The 16,009-nt window shown below is 42.7% G+C and overlaps 1 protein-coding gene across 5 annotated transcripts in view; it reads left to right on the forward strand.

Moving 5' to 3' along the window:
* The window catches only part of PLEKHM3 (pleckstrin homology domain containing M3), a 136,744-nt gene that overhangs the window by 41,609 nt on the left and 79,126 nt on the right, over nucleotides 1-16,009 (forward strand). For all 5 annotated transcript variants that reach the window (XR_004389923.1, XM_030488994.1, XM_030488993.1 and 2 more), the window contains one exon: nucleotides 12,203-12,348. Coding sequence is in view for 4 of the 5 variants with exons in the window: in XM_030488994.1 (XP_030344854.1) it covers nucleotides 12,203-12,348 (146 nt within the window). In the remaining variant the exon portion in view is untranslated. The remainder of the gene's footprint in view (nucleotides 1-12,202; nucleotides 12,349-16,009) is intronic.

The following is a 16,009-nucleotide window of genomic DNA, read 5'->3' on the forward strand; positions in this document are numbered from 1 at the left end:
GGATGAAAACATTAAGCCTCTGCATCTAATTGAAAATTTCAGTTCATTTGACTGCTGACTCTAGTCCTAGGCTAGGTCATGATTTTATTCAGTTTGGGAATGAAGTGAAAATAGAGAGGACCCATGTAGATATAGTTCATTATCCTTTCACTTTAGCAATGGCAACATTGTGGAGCAAATTTGAACAGTTAGTGCCTAAACTATACTCTCTGGCTGGCTTTAGTTACACTCACTCAGAAGTTGACAGCTTTATCAGAAACAGCTTTTCTGGAGGGTTTTCATCTTTTGTTATGGGAGCTGTGAGGGTCCTGCCTCCTCGCCACTCTGCTCTTGGGGTGGGGGTCTGATGTGGAGGCCTCCTGTTGCTCTGGAAACACGCATGGCTGTGGCATCTGTGAGGTTCCAGGACCTGCTGGCTGGCCTGAATCCCTTCCATGGAAGACCTGAGCCCCAGAAATACTGGGTTGCCTTTGGAACTTGCTGTGGGTGTGGCTGGATTTGTCCCTCTATAGTAGTCACCCACAGGCAGTGTTCCTGCTCATGTCTCCGCAGTGCCTGGCACCCACCTGGTAGCCGGAGCATCATGAAGTTTGTCCTCGCTGCAGTTAGTGATTTGGTCTCAACATCTGGGCTTCTGCTTGAACTCAGTTCTGTTCTTGGCCACATCCTCTTTGTATGACTTCACATCAATCTTTTCTGGGAGTAATTATGTGCCAAACTACGGCTGAAACTGAAGGTGCCCAAGTCCTGTGATAACCCTTATTACCTGAACACTGTTGGGCAGTGGTCATGTCTTATCTTTTAGGGTAGTTGTGAGAGTGAAAACTGTGTAGGGGAATGGGTCAAATAAATATCCCCAAGATGGATCTAGCCCAGTGTGTTACCCAGTAGAGAGCCTTGTGAGACTCAAAGAGCACAGCAGAATTAACAGCCTCATTTTAAGAGAATGTCCCAGACAACCTTAAAACTTTAATCCTGTCCCTAATTTCTTTTATTTCAAAGCTCAGTAGAGGAAAAATTCATAATTTTGCTTCATGCTTTTACTGAGGGCCAGGAGAGTTTCAAGTGAGCATTTCTAATGACCTCCTCAAAAATAGGATCAGGCCCTGGGATGGGAACAAAATGCATGTGTCCAACGTGAAAGAGGTTTTAGTCTTGCATTAATTATGTAGTATGGGAGCAGACTTTTCCGTTAGAAAGGATGGATTTCCTCTCCCAAACATGAGATGATTGATCTGCACACACTCATGTATTCCTCACAGAAATAAGCTGCTCTGGCTGTGGCAGGGTTGCATGGAGTCCTTTCCTCTGTATGTGAGGCATTCCCAGTGCTCCTGTGGCCTCCTTTTAGGCTACAAAACTGAACAAACACTTGTGCAAAGAAATGTGAGTGATGGGGAGGCTGTGAGGAGCCAGCCGCTGGGATTCCCTGCACCTGAGGGTGGGGATGGACAGCACTTCCTGTGGGATCAGACCCTTTGCCATCTGAATCCCTTCGAGCTGGTCTTTGAGAGTTGGCTGGAACTTGTAGCTGTTACCACGGCGCAAAGGAATAATTGTAATTATAACTGGGAGAAACTGGGGAAACTTGTCTTGCTCAGAAAAGTTTGTGTGAGGAGCCTTTGGAGGCACACCAGCAAGCTGAGACTCTCTCCTTGTACCTTGCTCCCTGCAGGCAGTTTGTGCTGCTCCCCTTGGCATGGGCTGCTGTTTAACCTAAGGGGCCTGCTGTTGGTAATTACATCTTGCAGGCATTGAGAGCAGTTTTCCCCAGGGCTGCTGGGAGGGGTAAGCTTGGAAAAGGATGAGGAGGGGGGAGGAAGAAAAGTTTTGCTGTGAATTCTTCAGCCATTTAGTGCAAATTCCTGTAATTACCGTCTTTGTGTCCTGTCCCAATGGCACATAATACAGCAGAAGCCTTTCCTAATTGAGACCTTACAGGAGGTACAAATCCCTCCTTTGTTCGGCCTGACAAATTAGTGCCAGAAAGTGGCAAGGTCCGAGTGGGAATCAAAGGCAAGCAACACAAAGATGGAACTTAAGGCTACAGTAATAACCCTCTCTAGTCCTGCAGGGGTGGGAGGGAAGGAAAAGTAATGACCAATGAAAAATGAAGGGGTTTTTTGTTATAAATTCCCTTGACATGACAGCACCTCAGGGCTGCTTTATTTATTTAGGAAAAGTGATTAAATAGTAATACAACAGGGCAGACCATTGTCTCTCGAGCTACCCCCCTTCCTACAGACCCCTGCTGCCTTGGCTAATTGATTGACAATGAACCTCTGATAAAGAAGGTTGTTGCGAGGACCTGATGGGGACAGTTTTTGTGGGGTTTTTAATTTTATTTTCTCTTTGCAGTCTTTGTGGGGTTCCCCTCCCGGATTTTTTTTTCCTGTTTGAAATGCCCTCTGCATCCCCCTTTCCTTTTCTCCCTCGGTAAAAGCTTTTCAAGGGACTGCTCCCAGACAAACAGCTGACACTCACAAGCAGGTAGGGAAGAATGTGAATGTCTGTGCCTCGCTATTGACAGGTTTATCTTGGAGTCTGACTAGCACTTTTCAACTCGTGATATAAGCCAGGGCAGTGGCGTCAGATGTAGCCGTGGGGCGGGGGGACAAACTGTTGATACACTGGAGTCAGAAGGGCAGCTTGAAAAAGGTTTTCCTTTGCTTGATCAACAGACAAAAGCTTTTCCCCACATTTCTGTCTTACTGTGGAGGGCAGGAGATTATTTCTCATAATTTCCAAAAACTAATGAATAGGCCACTGACTAACAGTGGAGAGGCATGTTTTTATAAACACTTTTACCTTTGCTGCCATTATTTATATTTTTTTGTTTGTAATAGCAATACATTTTGGATCATGAGGTTAGCTAGAAACTGCTGGCACTGGAATGGCAGTTTCCTCTGTCCTTTGCATGTTCATATAACTGCAGGCTCAGTCTTGCCCTGTTGCTGGAGTACAGCAGTGGGGTACATGGGAAGTGTTTGGGACTTTGAGCAAGAATGGCATTTGTGAGTGTAGATCAGGAGAGACTTTGGAGGGACCTACTCCTTGTCTTCAAATGGGTATGAAGTGAAAGTGGGTTTCAAGTCCAAGCTTGTAAATACCAGGTGTTATGATTTGTTCCTTAGTATGCAGGAAATGAGACATGCATCATGTTAGGATGATCTGTTGGGGGAACGGTGGTGTTATTTTTTAAGTCTGAATTTCCCCTGAATTCAAGAGAAACCCCTAAACTGTTCATGTTACAAATTTGGGATGAGATGGCTTCCATCAAAACGTGTTTGGCAAGTGCAGCATCTTGCAGACAGCAGTAGCTGATTGTGAGTACTCCAGTGGCTGTCCTGTCTCCCTCTTGGGCTGTCTATTGGCTCCTGGGGAATGACAGGAGCTCATTCTCTCCTGGAGGAATACTCCTGGAGGTCTGTAAGGAGCAAATGTCCTCAGGTGCCCTTCACTATTGCTATTCTCTTGGCATGTGCTTCACATTTCCATAGATGGGGAAGACAAACGGCCTCTGCCCTTGCCTCCTGTTTTTGCATAGCTCCTGTTCTTTTGATGTCTCTCTTCCTTTTTATCTTTTATTTTTCTTTCCCTGTCATTTATTGAAACAATTTTTTTCAGAGAGGTCAGTTGTGTCTGCCAGCAACTCTTGTTGCTCAGATAGCAAGTCCTAATGGACGGGGGAGTTCCTGCCATCTGCAAAATGTGCTCTACACCCTTTTATTTGTCTGTGTGGTTTTCCTTGTTCCTCTTCTGGGGTGCCTTCTGTCTTTTCTTCCCTGCTTTCTCCATGCTTCCTCACTTGCCAAAAGGATAAATATAGCTATTAGGACTTCAGTGACTTGGCTGGCTGAGCTGAACACTAGGTGCAGAGAAGCCAGGGTTAGTAAATGGGCTATTTCCTGAGCTTGCAGCCCTGTCAAATTGAGCAGCAGGTGGAAAGCTGTTGGCTTTCAAGGAGTCATTCTGCCTCTAGTGCTGTGATCATGTGTGTAGATGGGGGACAGTCCAGTGCAACATGCTCAGTTCATGAAGCCTCTGCTCTAGCTCACCCCACTGGTCTGAAACTAGCCCCTACTGTAGTAAAAGTGAGGTTCCTTTGATTTTTCTCCCCTCAATGAAAAGAAAGTATTTTCCTAATTGATTAAAAAACAAACCCCCAAAACCAGGTGCGATGTTGACTTTGTTCAACTTCTCAAAAAGTCATATAGTTGAAACTTCTTAAGTCCAGATAGTTGAACAGTATGGGTGCTCCTTCCTTGGATTTAGCGAATTTTGTGAGCTGTCATCCCGCCCAGCATCTATTTGTAGTATCACACTGAAATAAAAACACTAGGGGACAAATATTAGCAAACATAGCACAGTAATAAAATACCAGAATGCCCTTTGGAAGGTTGTCAGCACACTTGTCACGTTTTTAGTTCCAAGTAACAGCGGTTCTTACCTATCCAGGGCTTTTAGGATTGTGCTTTCTAAGTGCTGTATATATTTTGTGCTTGGTTTCATTTCAGTTGATCTCTTTGTTCCAAGACTTCAGCAGCTTTTTGCCTTCCCTGTATTTGGGTCTCTAAAATCCCCTGAGAACGTGTTCTGCTCGGTAAAGGTTTTATTGTTTGAGTATCTTCACTTTAGACCACAGTCTTCCAGTCTTGCATGTGACTTTCAGGCCCTGTTTCCATTGATTCAAAAGTAAAGCTTCCACTGGTAGCAGTGGTATTTCTAAACTCTTATTCTTTGCTAGCCTGAACCAGCTGAGCAGAAAAAACATCATCTGTGTCTAAATTAGTATTTGGAAAATCTCCTGTGTCTAAACAAGATCACTGATTTGTTGGGAGAAGCAGGGGGAAGGTTTCCAGACAAGGGTAACTTGAATTTGCATAGCAAGGAGTACTTAATTTGCAGTGGACCTGCATATTTCCAAACACAACGTTGCTGATCCACAGTGCTTTGCCATGTGCCAGCTCTTGTTTGGGGAAAGATTAGACAATACTGCATAGAATCTCTTTTACTTGCTTGAGCTGATCAAACCTGTTAGCAGTGATCAGTTACGATCACAGAAGACCTAATCTTCAGGGGTAGAGTGAGCTCTTCAGTCCAGGTTCAAGATGGCTTGACAAGGGGAAGTGGCAGTGAAAACTATTAGCTTTTTCTACGCTGGTAGAAGTTAAGTCTTCCACCTTCTTGGGATTTGGCTGGCACCTTTGCAGAGTGAGATTCGGGCCTTCATAGGATTTGGTTTGGAGTTGACCTGTTGCTCTGATCACACAAAAGGCTCGTCTACTCTTTGCTTTGTTCTCTTGCCTACCTTCTCAGTATAAAAAAACAAGCATGAGTGTAATCAGCTGTAGGAATGGGAATACCATTATTAATTATGCTCAAATTATCTACTTACCCCTAGCTGGCAGACGTCAAGAGCTGGCCCAGAGAGTGTGTTCAGTTCTCATCCCTGACTGAAGAGCTGGTGAATTACTGAATTCTGCCAATAAGTCATTCCATGGGAGCTCCCATTCCCATTTGTCAGGCAGTGCTTCCCAATCTCAGCAAAGCACCAGATATTGCAAACAATCCCTCAAGGGCATGGGGGAAAGAATAGCAAATTAGCTTGAGGTGTATGGTATTCTTTCTCAGTGCTGTTGTCCTGGGAATAGGGAGAAAGCAGTTGAAAGGATGCACTATAACTGTGTGTGATGCATGTCCTCATAGCTGTTTTTAATTCCCTCAGAGCAAGTTCTCTGGGGAAAATGACATCTCAGTCTTTCTCAGCATTTGACACTAAAAGTGAAAGAACCTACAATCAGGTGAAATTCAAGTGGGAAATTCCAAGCAAATGAAAAGCTAATTTCCAAAAGTATAGTTTTGTTGCAGCCATTTGACACACAGCTGGTATTTTTTGGTCCTGATTTATTGGTGAAATATTGCCCTTGACTTGTATATGCGAAGTGCAGGCTTACACTTTGACATTCATGTTTTTTCAGTGTTACATTTCCAGGCTTAACTACTATTAGTTTTACTGGGAAGGCAGAATTTAGCTGTGTAACCTGCAGCGTGCTTGTATGTGATCTTCTACAAGAGATAAGTGTAATAGAGCCACACAGAACGTTGCATATGGTACGTGTGTGCTATCACCTGGCTTGTTTCCACCAGTGATTTTTATTTTTCTTGATTGTTCATCTTCTCAGTGAGGGCCACAGCTCTGTGTGCTTGGCATAACTGACAAAAGGGTGTTGTTTACTTCATCTACCCCTAGCAGGCTAAATATTGGATGTCTATGGTAATCCAGTCTTCACTGATTGGGAAAAAAGCCTGGGTGCCATGAGGATGATTCGTCTCACCTGCCTTGGTGGGATGCTCTGTAGCAGGGTGCCTGTGGGACTTCTTCACTAGTAGGATGAGGTGGGTCACTCTTTGGGGTGGCCTGTGTCCTCAGCCCAGGCTAAAGCCTGTAGCCAGCAAGCTGAGCTTGCAAGACAATAAAGACAGAGCTATGCATCATATTTTCAAATGGCACTAACGAAGATGTGAAAACTGTTAATTTAGGGCTTAGTCTTGAGCTCCAGCTAATAGTCAATGTTTCCATTGACTCAGAACAGTTGATCTATCCTTTGGAGTCTGTTAAAAAAACCCTAAAAAATAAGAGTCTGGGTGTTGGGGGCTAGTGAACCCTTCTTTGTTTCTGGAGAAGCTAATCTAGATTGTAATTAAAGTGGGATTTGTACTCTGCTGACATAAATAACATGGGATTTATATGTTGCTTAGATAATTATAACTGGATAGGGTCAAACTCACATGGCTTCAACAGGGAAAATGTTATGTCATTAATGGGTGAAGATTTTGTTAATTTGGGTTTTTTTAAAGTCCGTAAGACGCTCACAAATAAAAGTAGGCAAGGTGAGTAAAGTGTCAGACTTTGCTTAGAGGTGTGTGAGGTTTTTATTATTTCTTCAGAAAGAGAATTGCTTTGGGGAGAAAAAAAAAGTAATGCTGAGAAAAGGACAAACTAATGCAAATTCAAACCTGGGTAGGCATGGAGGAGAACTGAGCTGGATTATTAGTCTTCCTTGTGAGCTGGAGTTTTCCCATGGTGAAGTGAATTGGAATAGATGCACAGAAACACAAGGCCAGCAACTGAAGTAATTCTCACCTTCTCTCTGTTTGTGCTGAGCAGCTACAGCAATGTTGTATGTGTGATCTAACACTCCGAAAATTTGTTGCTGTGCTCCTTCTGCTTAGTCTGCTTTATGGCTTCATCAAGCTGAAAGCCTTTTGAAGTCTGTGGGTCATTTTCTTTTCTTCATATTGTATGTTGTTTCTAAATGAATTAGCTTCTAAGCTAATCTGTCACAGATTTAATTATGGTACACAATCATGAGGGAGTTGCTTTTTCCTGATACTGAGCAAGGAACTTTATTGAATAAGGAAAGCATTTGTGTACTTAATTCTAGTTTGGTCTCTCTGTTTCAGTGTAAAGCTACTGCAATCTTTTCTTGCTAAAAGATTAAAGAAAAAGGTATCTGGATAAAAAGGATACTTGTGTGTGTCTTCCTTGAGCGTAAGAGTATGGAGCACCCTGAAAATGGCAGAAATGGGGTTTTCCATACTTTACAGGAGAGGAATTGTATTCCTATGTCTTGGATTTCTCCTTCATACTATCCTCATCACCACCTTAAGTCAAGAACAGAGACTTCTTATAACTTTTTAACCTCATCTTCCCATACTACTTTCTTCCCAAAGTCTTAGCACTTGGAAATTAGCCTCTTGATGTTGATACTCCTGCTCTGTTCACAGACATGTTGTTGAGAGAGATTCATCTGTGCCCAGCAGCACTTTCTTGCTGCTATTTTTCTAACCCCTATTTTCTTTGCTTGATTCCAAGGCTGTTTTGGTATATTTTCTGTGATTAAAGGTTTTGGATTACTCCTTCCCTCACTTTGCTAACAGTGTACCTACAGCTACATTTCTTCCCTCTGTAGCTTGCTTTGTAATATCCTTTAGGTAGGGATGATTTGGGATACTAGTAAATATCACAGTATTTTCCTTGCTCTGGGCTCAGGGTTTGCCAGACCTTTGCATGGATGTTATCTGGATAATATTCTGTGTAGGCATTAGGAGTGGGTGAGAGAGGCTTGGTCAAAGTCGTGCCACTTTTTTCCCCCCATCCTGTGGAAGGTGCTTTCTCTAGCTATAGACAAGTGTTTTCTCTGCAAACATTAAATGGCCCCTTGCCCTGGTTTGGTTTAGACTATTTGTTGAGTTGTGTTGCCGATCTCTGAGGTGGGCAGCTGCATCCTACTATCTTGCTGGGAGGGGTGCTTAAGAGTTTAAAGCCAGGAATCAGTCCTAGCTTTGCTTCTGGTAAACATGATGGCAACTTTATGTACCTGAACGTCCAGGTGCAGGATTTCCAAGGGCATTAAGCCACAATGTATTCCTTCCTCCTCTTCTTTCTCCCTCACTCGTGCTCTATTTTTTCCCATCTTAAAAAAACAAAGTAGCATAAGTGGTCTATGCCACAGGAATATGTTTGTCACACTACATCACTTTGAACTGCATAACATCAAAGAAAATCAGTGCTTTGATAACTTGATTTGAAAGGATTGTACAAATAGCCATCATTATGAATCACAACAGATGGGAATGGAAAAGATGGTGATTTTCAAACAGCAAAGCTTGTAAGGTAAGGGAAAATACAAAGTAGGTGCCAGTGCCACATTCTCATCTAAAATACCCCAACCTTACAACTGTTGCGTAGCTTTGGAGAATGTAATTTACTTGAGGATATGAAGAGGAATGAGAAATACTCTGTGTAAATATGTGTTTCTGAGGAACAAGGAAACAAATGTGGGCTCAGAGAAGAGCTGGAATAAGGGAGAAATCAATGCATGCTTCTTGGGTAGGAACTTCTTCCGCTTTCTCCTCTTCATAAAACCACCCTTCCTGAAGGGAAGGGCATCCAAGCTTGCTTTCTGAGACCCTCTTCACCCTGGAGACCTTCAGTTCTTATGGGCTGGACATAGTGAGGAGGGGGGAATCCCCCCCCCCCGCACTTCTGTGCTTTGGCATTTCTCTCCTGAGTAAACTCCATGGACTGGAACAAGTTTCTGGCTCTAGGAGGTTGCAAGAAATTAGGCCTCAAAATCATCACTTCTCAATTGCAAATATTTTAGTTTAAGATGATGGCTATTCAAATCGGAGTTCAGCTTATTCTTGCCTTCAGTCTATCAGATAGGAGTTAGGGCACTAAGGCAGACTGTCAACTACAAAATATCAGTAGCCTGTGCAGTGGACAGTGCATGGTAGCAGTCAGGTGAAATCAGTGTGTCCTCTCCCATCCTCATCTCAAGATGAGTAAGTGTTGGCTAGTGGAGCTAATTTACAAAGGTTTCAGTGGCATTGAGTTAGGACACTTCGGTCTATTCAGGCACAGCTTTACTACTAATACTTCATCAACTGGTCCAAACACATTGATCTAGAAAATACTGCATGTCATTTAGCAGTCTCTGTTTTATCCAATGTGGGTAGGTGGCTGTATGTAATGAAGGCTGAAGTTGGAGCCAGTTAAGGTATAAAGATGGATAGTTCAGTGCTTTTCAGTGATGGGAAATTCAGAGATAACTACTGAGTGGTAAGATTCAGACCCTTCACTTCTTTTAGCAAGGCTGGCACAGAAGAATGTGCTGTACTGAGGTATTGCTAATACAATCATCCTCTCTGAGGGCTTGTTTCCATTTAGCTTGTGAAAAGGGAATGCTCTCTATCGTAGTTTTCTTCATCTTGCTCCATGAGGAGAGGATTGGGCATACTTCTCTGTTTTCTTTACAGAGGGGCAAGACTTCCCTCTCTTGTGCTTTCAAAAACATGGGCTCCATAGCAACAGTATGAGTACCTTCTGCAAGCGTCTTCCAGGGCTACTACTCAGGCAAATGTAATGTCAGACAAACAGGACTGGTATTTCATGTCTCATAAGATGTTCAAAACCTTCCTATTTATGTGTGAATGCATTTTAAATATTGAAAGAATAGTTCTGTATGTACTACAGAGCACTGATACTAAGCTTCCTACCTGCTATGCCTGACTTTGTCCATAACAGCATAGTGGAGCAGGACTGCATGGAAATTTTAACTGACTTGTCAAAAAAATGCTTTTTTTTAAAAAAAAAAAAGAAAAACAGGAAAAGAAAGGTGGGAAAATGCCTGCTTTGCACTGAGGGAAATAGGAAGTTCTTGACTCCTAAATTCTAATCCCAAGCTACAGTCATAAGTGATATTTTTTTGTAACACACTGCTGGATAAATTGAATTGACTTTACCCTTATGAAAGGCATACCTGTGTTCTTTCTGCCCTAAAAATACTGCTTTGCAAAAAGTACTGCTGATATTTGCTATACAAAAATTATTTCTACAGTGATAATAGTTTACAGTCATGGTGTTTGGGTTTTCTGTTTGATGATTAGCTGAGATCACATTTTTGCATTATGTATGTTACACCACTTGAGATAAATGTTTATACTTATGCTCTGATCTTATGAATGGTAAAAGAGCAAATGTTAATGTAAGTATCTCTTTCATCAACTGACTGGTTTAGATATTTTTCTTTTTCAAGAAACTGCATATCCTCAAAAAGGGAGAGAGAGACAGGACATGTCTCACACTGATTCACTTGATAGTGTGTATTGCAGAGAATCAGTGCCTCTGGAGCGTGGAAGAGGAGGAAGTGAACTAATTGTGCTGGTCAGGTTATTCTAATTTGATTAGAGCAGAGGGGACACAGTACCATCAGCTAGTGGGGAGAAGGAGGAGTTTGATTTATGCCTACAGTAGTTGATCTGCAATCTCTACTCAAATAAGGATAACTTTTCCTGGCAAAAAAAAGATGCCTTCAGTGGGAGAAGTTACATAACAAATTCAGTTACATTGTCGAGAGCAGTCAGTTGACTCTATGAAAAACTCTGTCTAACCAATACTTCTGCCATAAAAGTGGTGCACAAGGTCTCTGCTAATCAGTATTGCTAACCAGTTGCAGCAGAGACCTTCTGAGCATACAGCACATGCTGAAATGAGTCTCTGGTGCTAATTGTGTCTGTAGCTGTAAATGTCATACGGGGACACTAATATTTGAGGGAAAAGAGAAATACCACCATGTGTGCTGTGTTAAAGAGGTGTTAATAACAACCACAGACATCTCATTGTATCTTATCCAAACATTTTTAGCCTCGCTTCCTGAGCAGGTTGTTTAATGTGGCTGTGCTGTCTGTCTTCAACCCTTCACTCTAATGTTATTTGAACCTGTTGGCTTTCATTTTAGTCACAGCTGAGAGAAAGATGGAGGTGTCAAATACACTGAGTTTCTATGTGGTTTTGTGGTCAGGTGAAGAAGAGCTCTGGGTTGTTCTTTCCAACTAAAGCAGCAGCTCTTAAATACATTGTTTTACTCCAGGGACTCCACATAAGAGGGCATGGGAAGAGGCAAGGGATCCAGCAGTGAAAAAAGTATCAGGCAGACTTCAGACCTTGTAAGATACAAGGTAATCCAATTGTAAGGAAAAAACCCAAAAACTCTGCAGGAGACTAAGCTGTGTCACTACTGCTAGTTAAGGGCTACTCATTCCCAATGTGACTGCTGCTCAGAGTTATTATTCATGGCCTGACTGTGGTTTGCCTTGGCTATGCTAATTCTGTGGCCGAATCCTACCTGCCAAGTCAGCATCGCTTCTGGCTGTCAGCAAGAGCTGGCTTGTGCTCCTCCAGGCAGCCAGTGTTGGCCCATTCTGTTGTGGGGAAAATGGGAGCTGTCTGGAGCAAGCACACAGTAATTCTGTGGTCCGGTGTTCTCTATATAAGCTTCAGGTCATGTTTTTTGGATGGCCATGGCTGTTAAATGCCCAGTATGTCAAAGCTGGTCTTCTGCCTTTGTTTCTTGAGAAGTGCTAATTATCCTTTCACTGTTCTCTGAACTGTTTGCCATAGATGCCCAAGTTATCTATGTTAGTGTATGCTTGTTCAGCAATAGGTTTTTTATTATTTTTATTATATTTTTATTATATTTATTATTCTATTTTTAGGGAATGAGAAATGGCTCATTGGTAAAATAAATAAAATTTAAAAAGGGTCTCTGGAATAATTTCTTATCTTACTGCATCCTTAGTGTGTACTCTGGCATGGTGTGCAAACCCAGGCTTTTACCTCCTCTCTCTTCTCCAGGCTGTCAGCGCTCTATAGGCTTGTCCAATGGGAAAGCCAAGGTGTGCAGCTACAGTGGATGGTATTACTGCAGCACCTGCCATGTGGATGACACCTTCCTTATCCCTGCACGGCTGGTTCATAACTGGGACACTTCCAAATACAAGGTAATCTTCCTGCAGGTTGGCTTGCTAGCAAGTGAACAGAATTACTCTCCAGATAGAAACACAGACATTGCAACAGATTAAAAGTTACAGGCATTAACTGCTAATACTGTTGTCTTTGTCCCTTTTGCCAGAATGAGCCACACTCTACAATACAGATGTTTTTGTCACAGTTTCCTTAGCTGGACCTAAGGCATTCCTCCACAGGAGCAGCTATGCTCCTCTTTCTTGGTGGCATCTTTTCCATCACTGAATATCTGGTTGCTGAAGAGACAGGCTCTTCTAGCCCTAATCTCTGCACTTACTGGGCCCTCGAGGAGTACCTGTTTCATGAGCACAAGGGACTATGAATTGGCACAAGAGACTATAGATTGGCACTGCTCAGTGATGGGTGCTGAACTGTGGAAATGCCTACAGGAAACTGGCATACCCAAACGTGGTGTTTGCATGGCCCAGTATGTCCTATCTCTTGGCATGAAGATTTCAAGGGCACTAGAAGGACATTGCTATAGCACTTGTTTGGACCAGGCAGACAAAAGCAACATAAAGGGAAAATTCTGCAGTTGTTCACTTGCCACACAAGCAGCTTTTCTGAAACTTCTGTAATCTGCTATTTGCTGCTGCCTTGGTGGCTGGTTGCTAGATAGGGGCAACTGATTGCCTGCCTCAAAGCATTACACCAGCAAACACAGTAGCAGTGTTGTTTTGCCATCTCGGGGAGCATATGCTGGAACAATAACAAACTCATAAGGAATCCAGACCATGCTAGAGCTTCAGACCTAGCAGCCACTGTTGGGAGAGGCTGTTTGATGTTCTGTGTCTGCAAATATTATTATTATTATTATTATTACGGGCTATTTGAAAAGGAAAAAAAATAACCAGTAAATGCCCTATTAGAGGAAAAGCAGCTCTCTTGAAGAAGAAAATTTGTCAGAAAGAGAGATTATTAAAAGGTAGCCAGAGCCTGCCATCAGGAAAATTATAGTCTTCCACCGTGAAATGCAAGATTCTTCAGAGCTACAAAGCTCCTACGTGTGGGGACAAAACTCCTTCCCTTTCCTAGAAGCTAGGAATAAAATATTTAAGAGTTCTTTCTTTGGATGCTTTTACAAAGGACTAAACTTGCTAGCCCAGAGTTATACAGGTAGCCCTGATACAGAGCAAGTGGATGGTAAGGCAAAGACCTCATATCAAGCTGTCAGTAATACTGTGAAGAAAATAAACTGTTTTGTTTTCTAAACCTGCAGGGTAAGAACTATGCTTTATGCTCTGTTTCTTGTGGTCTTGGTGTAGGCAGCTGAGGCACAAAAGGAAATGGGACTTTTAAGCTTAAGCATTCATTGAAAACTTAATCTACTGTAATCTCACTGTAATGATGAGAAGTTATCAATATGCACCTTTTATAGATGGGCAGAACAGCTATGAGGTGGCTTGGGAGCACAAGCAAATTCTGTGCAGATACTCTATCAGTCTCTGTGCCAAAGTGCTCAGAGAGGTGGATTTAAGAAAGGAACATCATCCCTAAGGTAGGAAAACACTATGGCATCCCCAGCTACATGAGCATCAACTAAGGCAGGGAGGGAAGGTGAAGAGGGCATCATGTGCCACAGTGTCAGTGTGACGACTGAGCTGAGATCACTGTTTGGATCTCCTCAACTCCGTGTACAGCATTAAAACAGCAAGTTGTTCCCCTTACTTTTGTGAAATCTTCGGGGTTTTCCCCTTTCTGTTCTGTTCTGTATACGTGTGCTTTTGTTTGTGTCCCTCCTACACCTCCATGGAATGAAGCAGTGCTTTTCTGAGGTAGAGCACATATTGCCTGCACTTTTACATCTGCCTCTCCTTTCCCCATTCAGAAATAAGGCCTGATGTTTATATCTTCTGTATGTTCTAAAAGGCAACTTAGTGCTGGCTGCTGCACTTAAGAGTTACAATGAAACTGCATGATTTTTAGTAATGCATTAATTAAATGTGCTGATTCGGCAAAGACAGATACATGACCCACTTCCTTGAGGTGGTCTAGGTACTAATAATTTTATTTGTGCTCACTTTTAAAGGAAGATCACTTCATTTGTCAGCATTTCACCTCATAATTGGCCAGCGTGCCCACACAAAGCTGTGCAGCAACGTCCAAAGTGAAGCTAAACAACAGAGCTTCTCCGAAGTGCACAGCCCTGCCCCTCACAGGTAGTACAGCAATGTCTGAAAGTGGAGCTTTTGTGGTGGGTGACTTGCTTCTGGCTGGACTCATGGCATAGGCCAGATTGGTTTTGCAGGAAGTAAGCACATAGAACCTTTAATGGACAGAACTGAAACAGGGTTTCAGTCTTCAAAAGCTTCGGTGTTTCACACAGTCTGAAATGTGCCTGTCAGTCCCTCAAATGGAAGCAAAGTGAATGAAGGGTTAGAAAACCAGCACTCCATCCCACTGCCACCTTTTCCCTGACTCTGCAGTGGTTTCTGGAGTCTGTTGTATCTGTCTCTGGCAAAGCAGGCACCAATAGGTACTCTAGGACATAAGCTTTTATAATGATACAATAATTGGGCATGTTTCTCTTTTATGTTTCATGGACTCCCAGACGTCTGAGCAGCAGCTAAACTGTTGCGTCAATGAAGTAAATTTTGGAAATGGAGAGGTTCTTGTCTGCTTTTGGCAAGACAGGTCATGAAAAAACAAAAGTGGTAGAAATCTATAGAGCTGTGTCTTCCCATACTTGGGACTTAACACCTGAAATCACATGGGTAAGAGAAGAAAAAACCCCTTGACTGCGATAAAAGCTCTTTGAAAGGATTTGGCTATTAGGCATGTTTCTCCTGTCCTAACGAAAGTAGCAGTTCAGTCCTCAGGTTCACTTTTTTCCCCCTGTCTCCCTACTGTTTTCATATTTGTCTTTTACACGTGTTTGTGTGAAGGAAAAAGAAAAGAGGCGATCTTGTGAGCATCCTTTCTTCCTTTTACTCAGGCCAACTGTTTTCCCTGTTTGCACACAAAAAACAGTAGGTATTGCAGCTTGGTTCAGGTGGCTTCCAGCGAAATGCCGGACAAACACAGCAGGAAATGAACTCACTGTGCCAGAAGGCTTCAAGGAAGGCTGACTGCTGGTAAATTGAATTCTGAACTGTGGGTTTGCAGCCGCTAGAAAAGAAAGGTCTGGAAATGTCAGCATCCATCCTTGTATGACATTTAAAGCTTGTTGCATTTTCCATCTTCTCACTCCTTCTGGCTTATGTAATAGGATTGTCTAGTCTGCCCAGTTAAATTGGGGAACTGTAAGTGTGCTAGTGGATGTACTAGAATACTGGCTGTTAGCAAGCTGAGTTATTGTGACTGCCTGACCCTTCCCATTATAAGACTGCATTTCAGCTTCTTGTAACTTTGCTATGGTTGGCCGTGTGAGTTAATGTTCTACATGACCTGTATGCCTGCGTCAGGCATGCAGAGTGAACCGACACCTACCTGTCAGACAGTGATGCTGGGCAAAGCTACTTTTCCTGCAGTTAATACTCCACAAGGTACATTGTATTGGCAAGGAGAGAGAAAGGTTTGCTTTGCTCCTCTTTCCTCAAAAGCTGCATTCAGACCATGCAGCACCAGAGCCACACAGTAGTCCTTTGTCATCAGAGTGTTGCAGAGTCACTCAAGTGACCTCAATTCTGGCATTTT

The sequence above is a fragment of the Strigops habroptila genome, chromosome 5 (assembly GCF_004027225.2).
Source record: "Strigops habroptila isolate Jane chromosome 5, bStrHab1.2.pri, whole genome shotgun sequence".
Classification (NCBI taxonomy): domain Eukaryota; kingdom Metazoa; phylum Chordata; class Aves; order Psittaciformes; family Psittacidae; genus Strigops; species Strigops habroptila.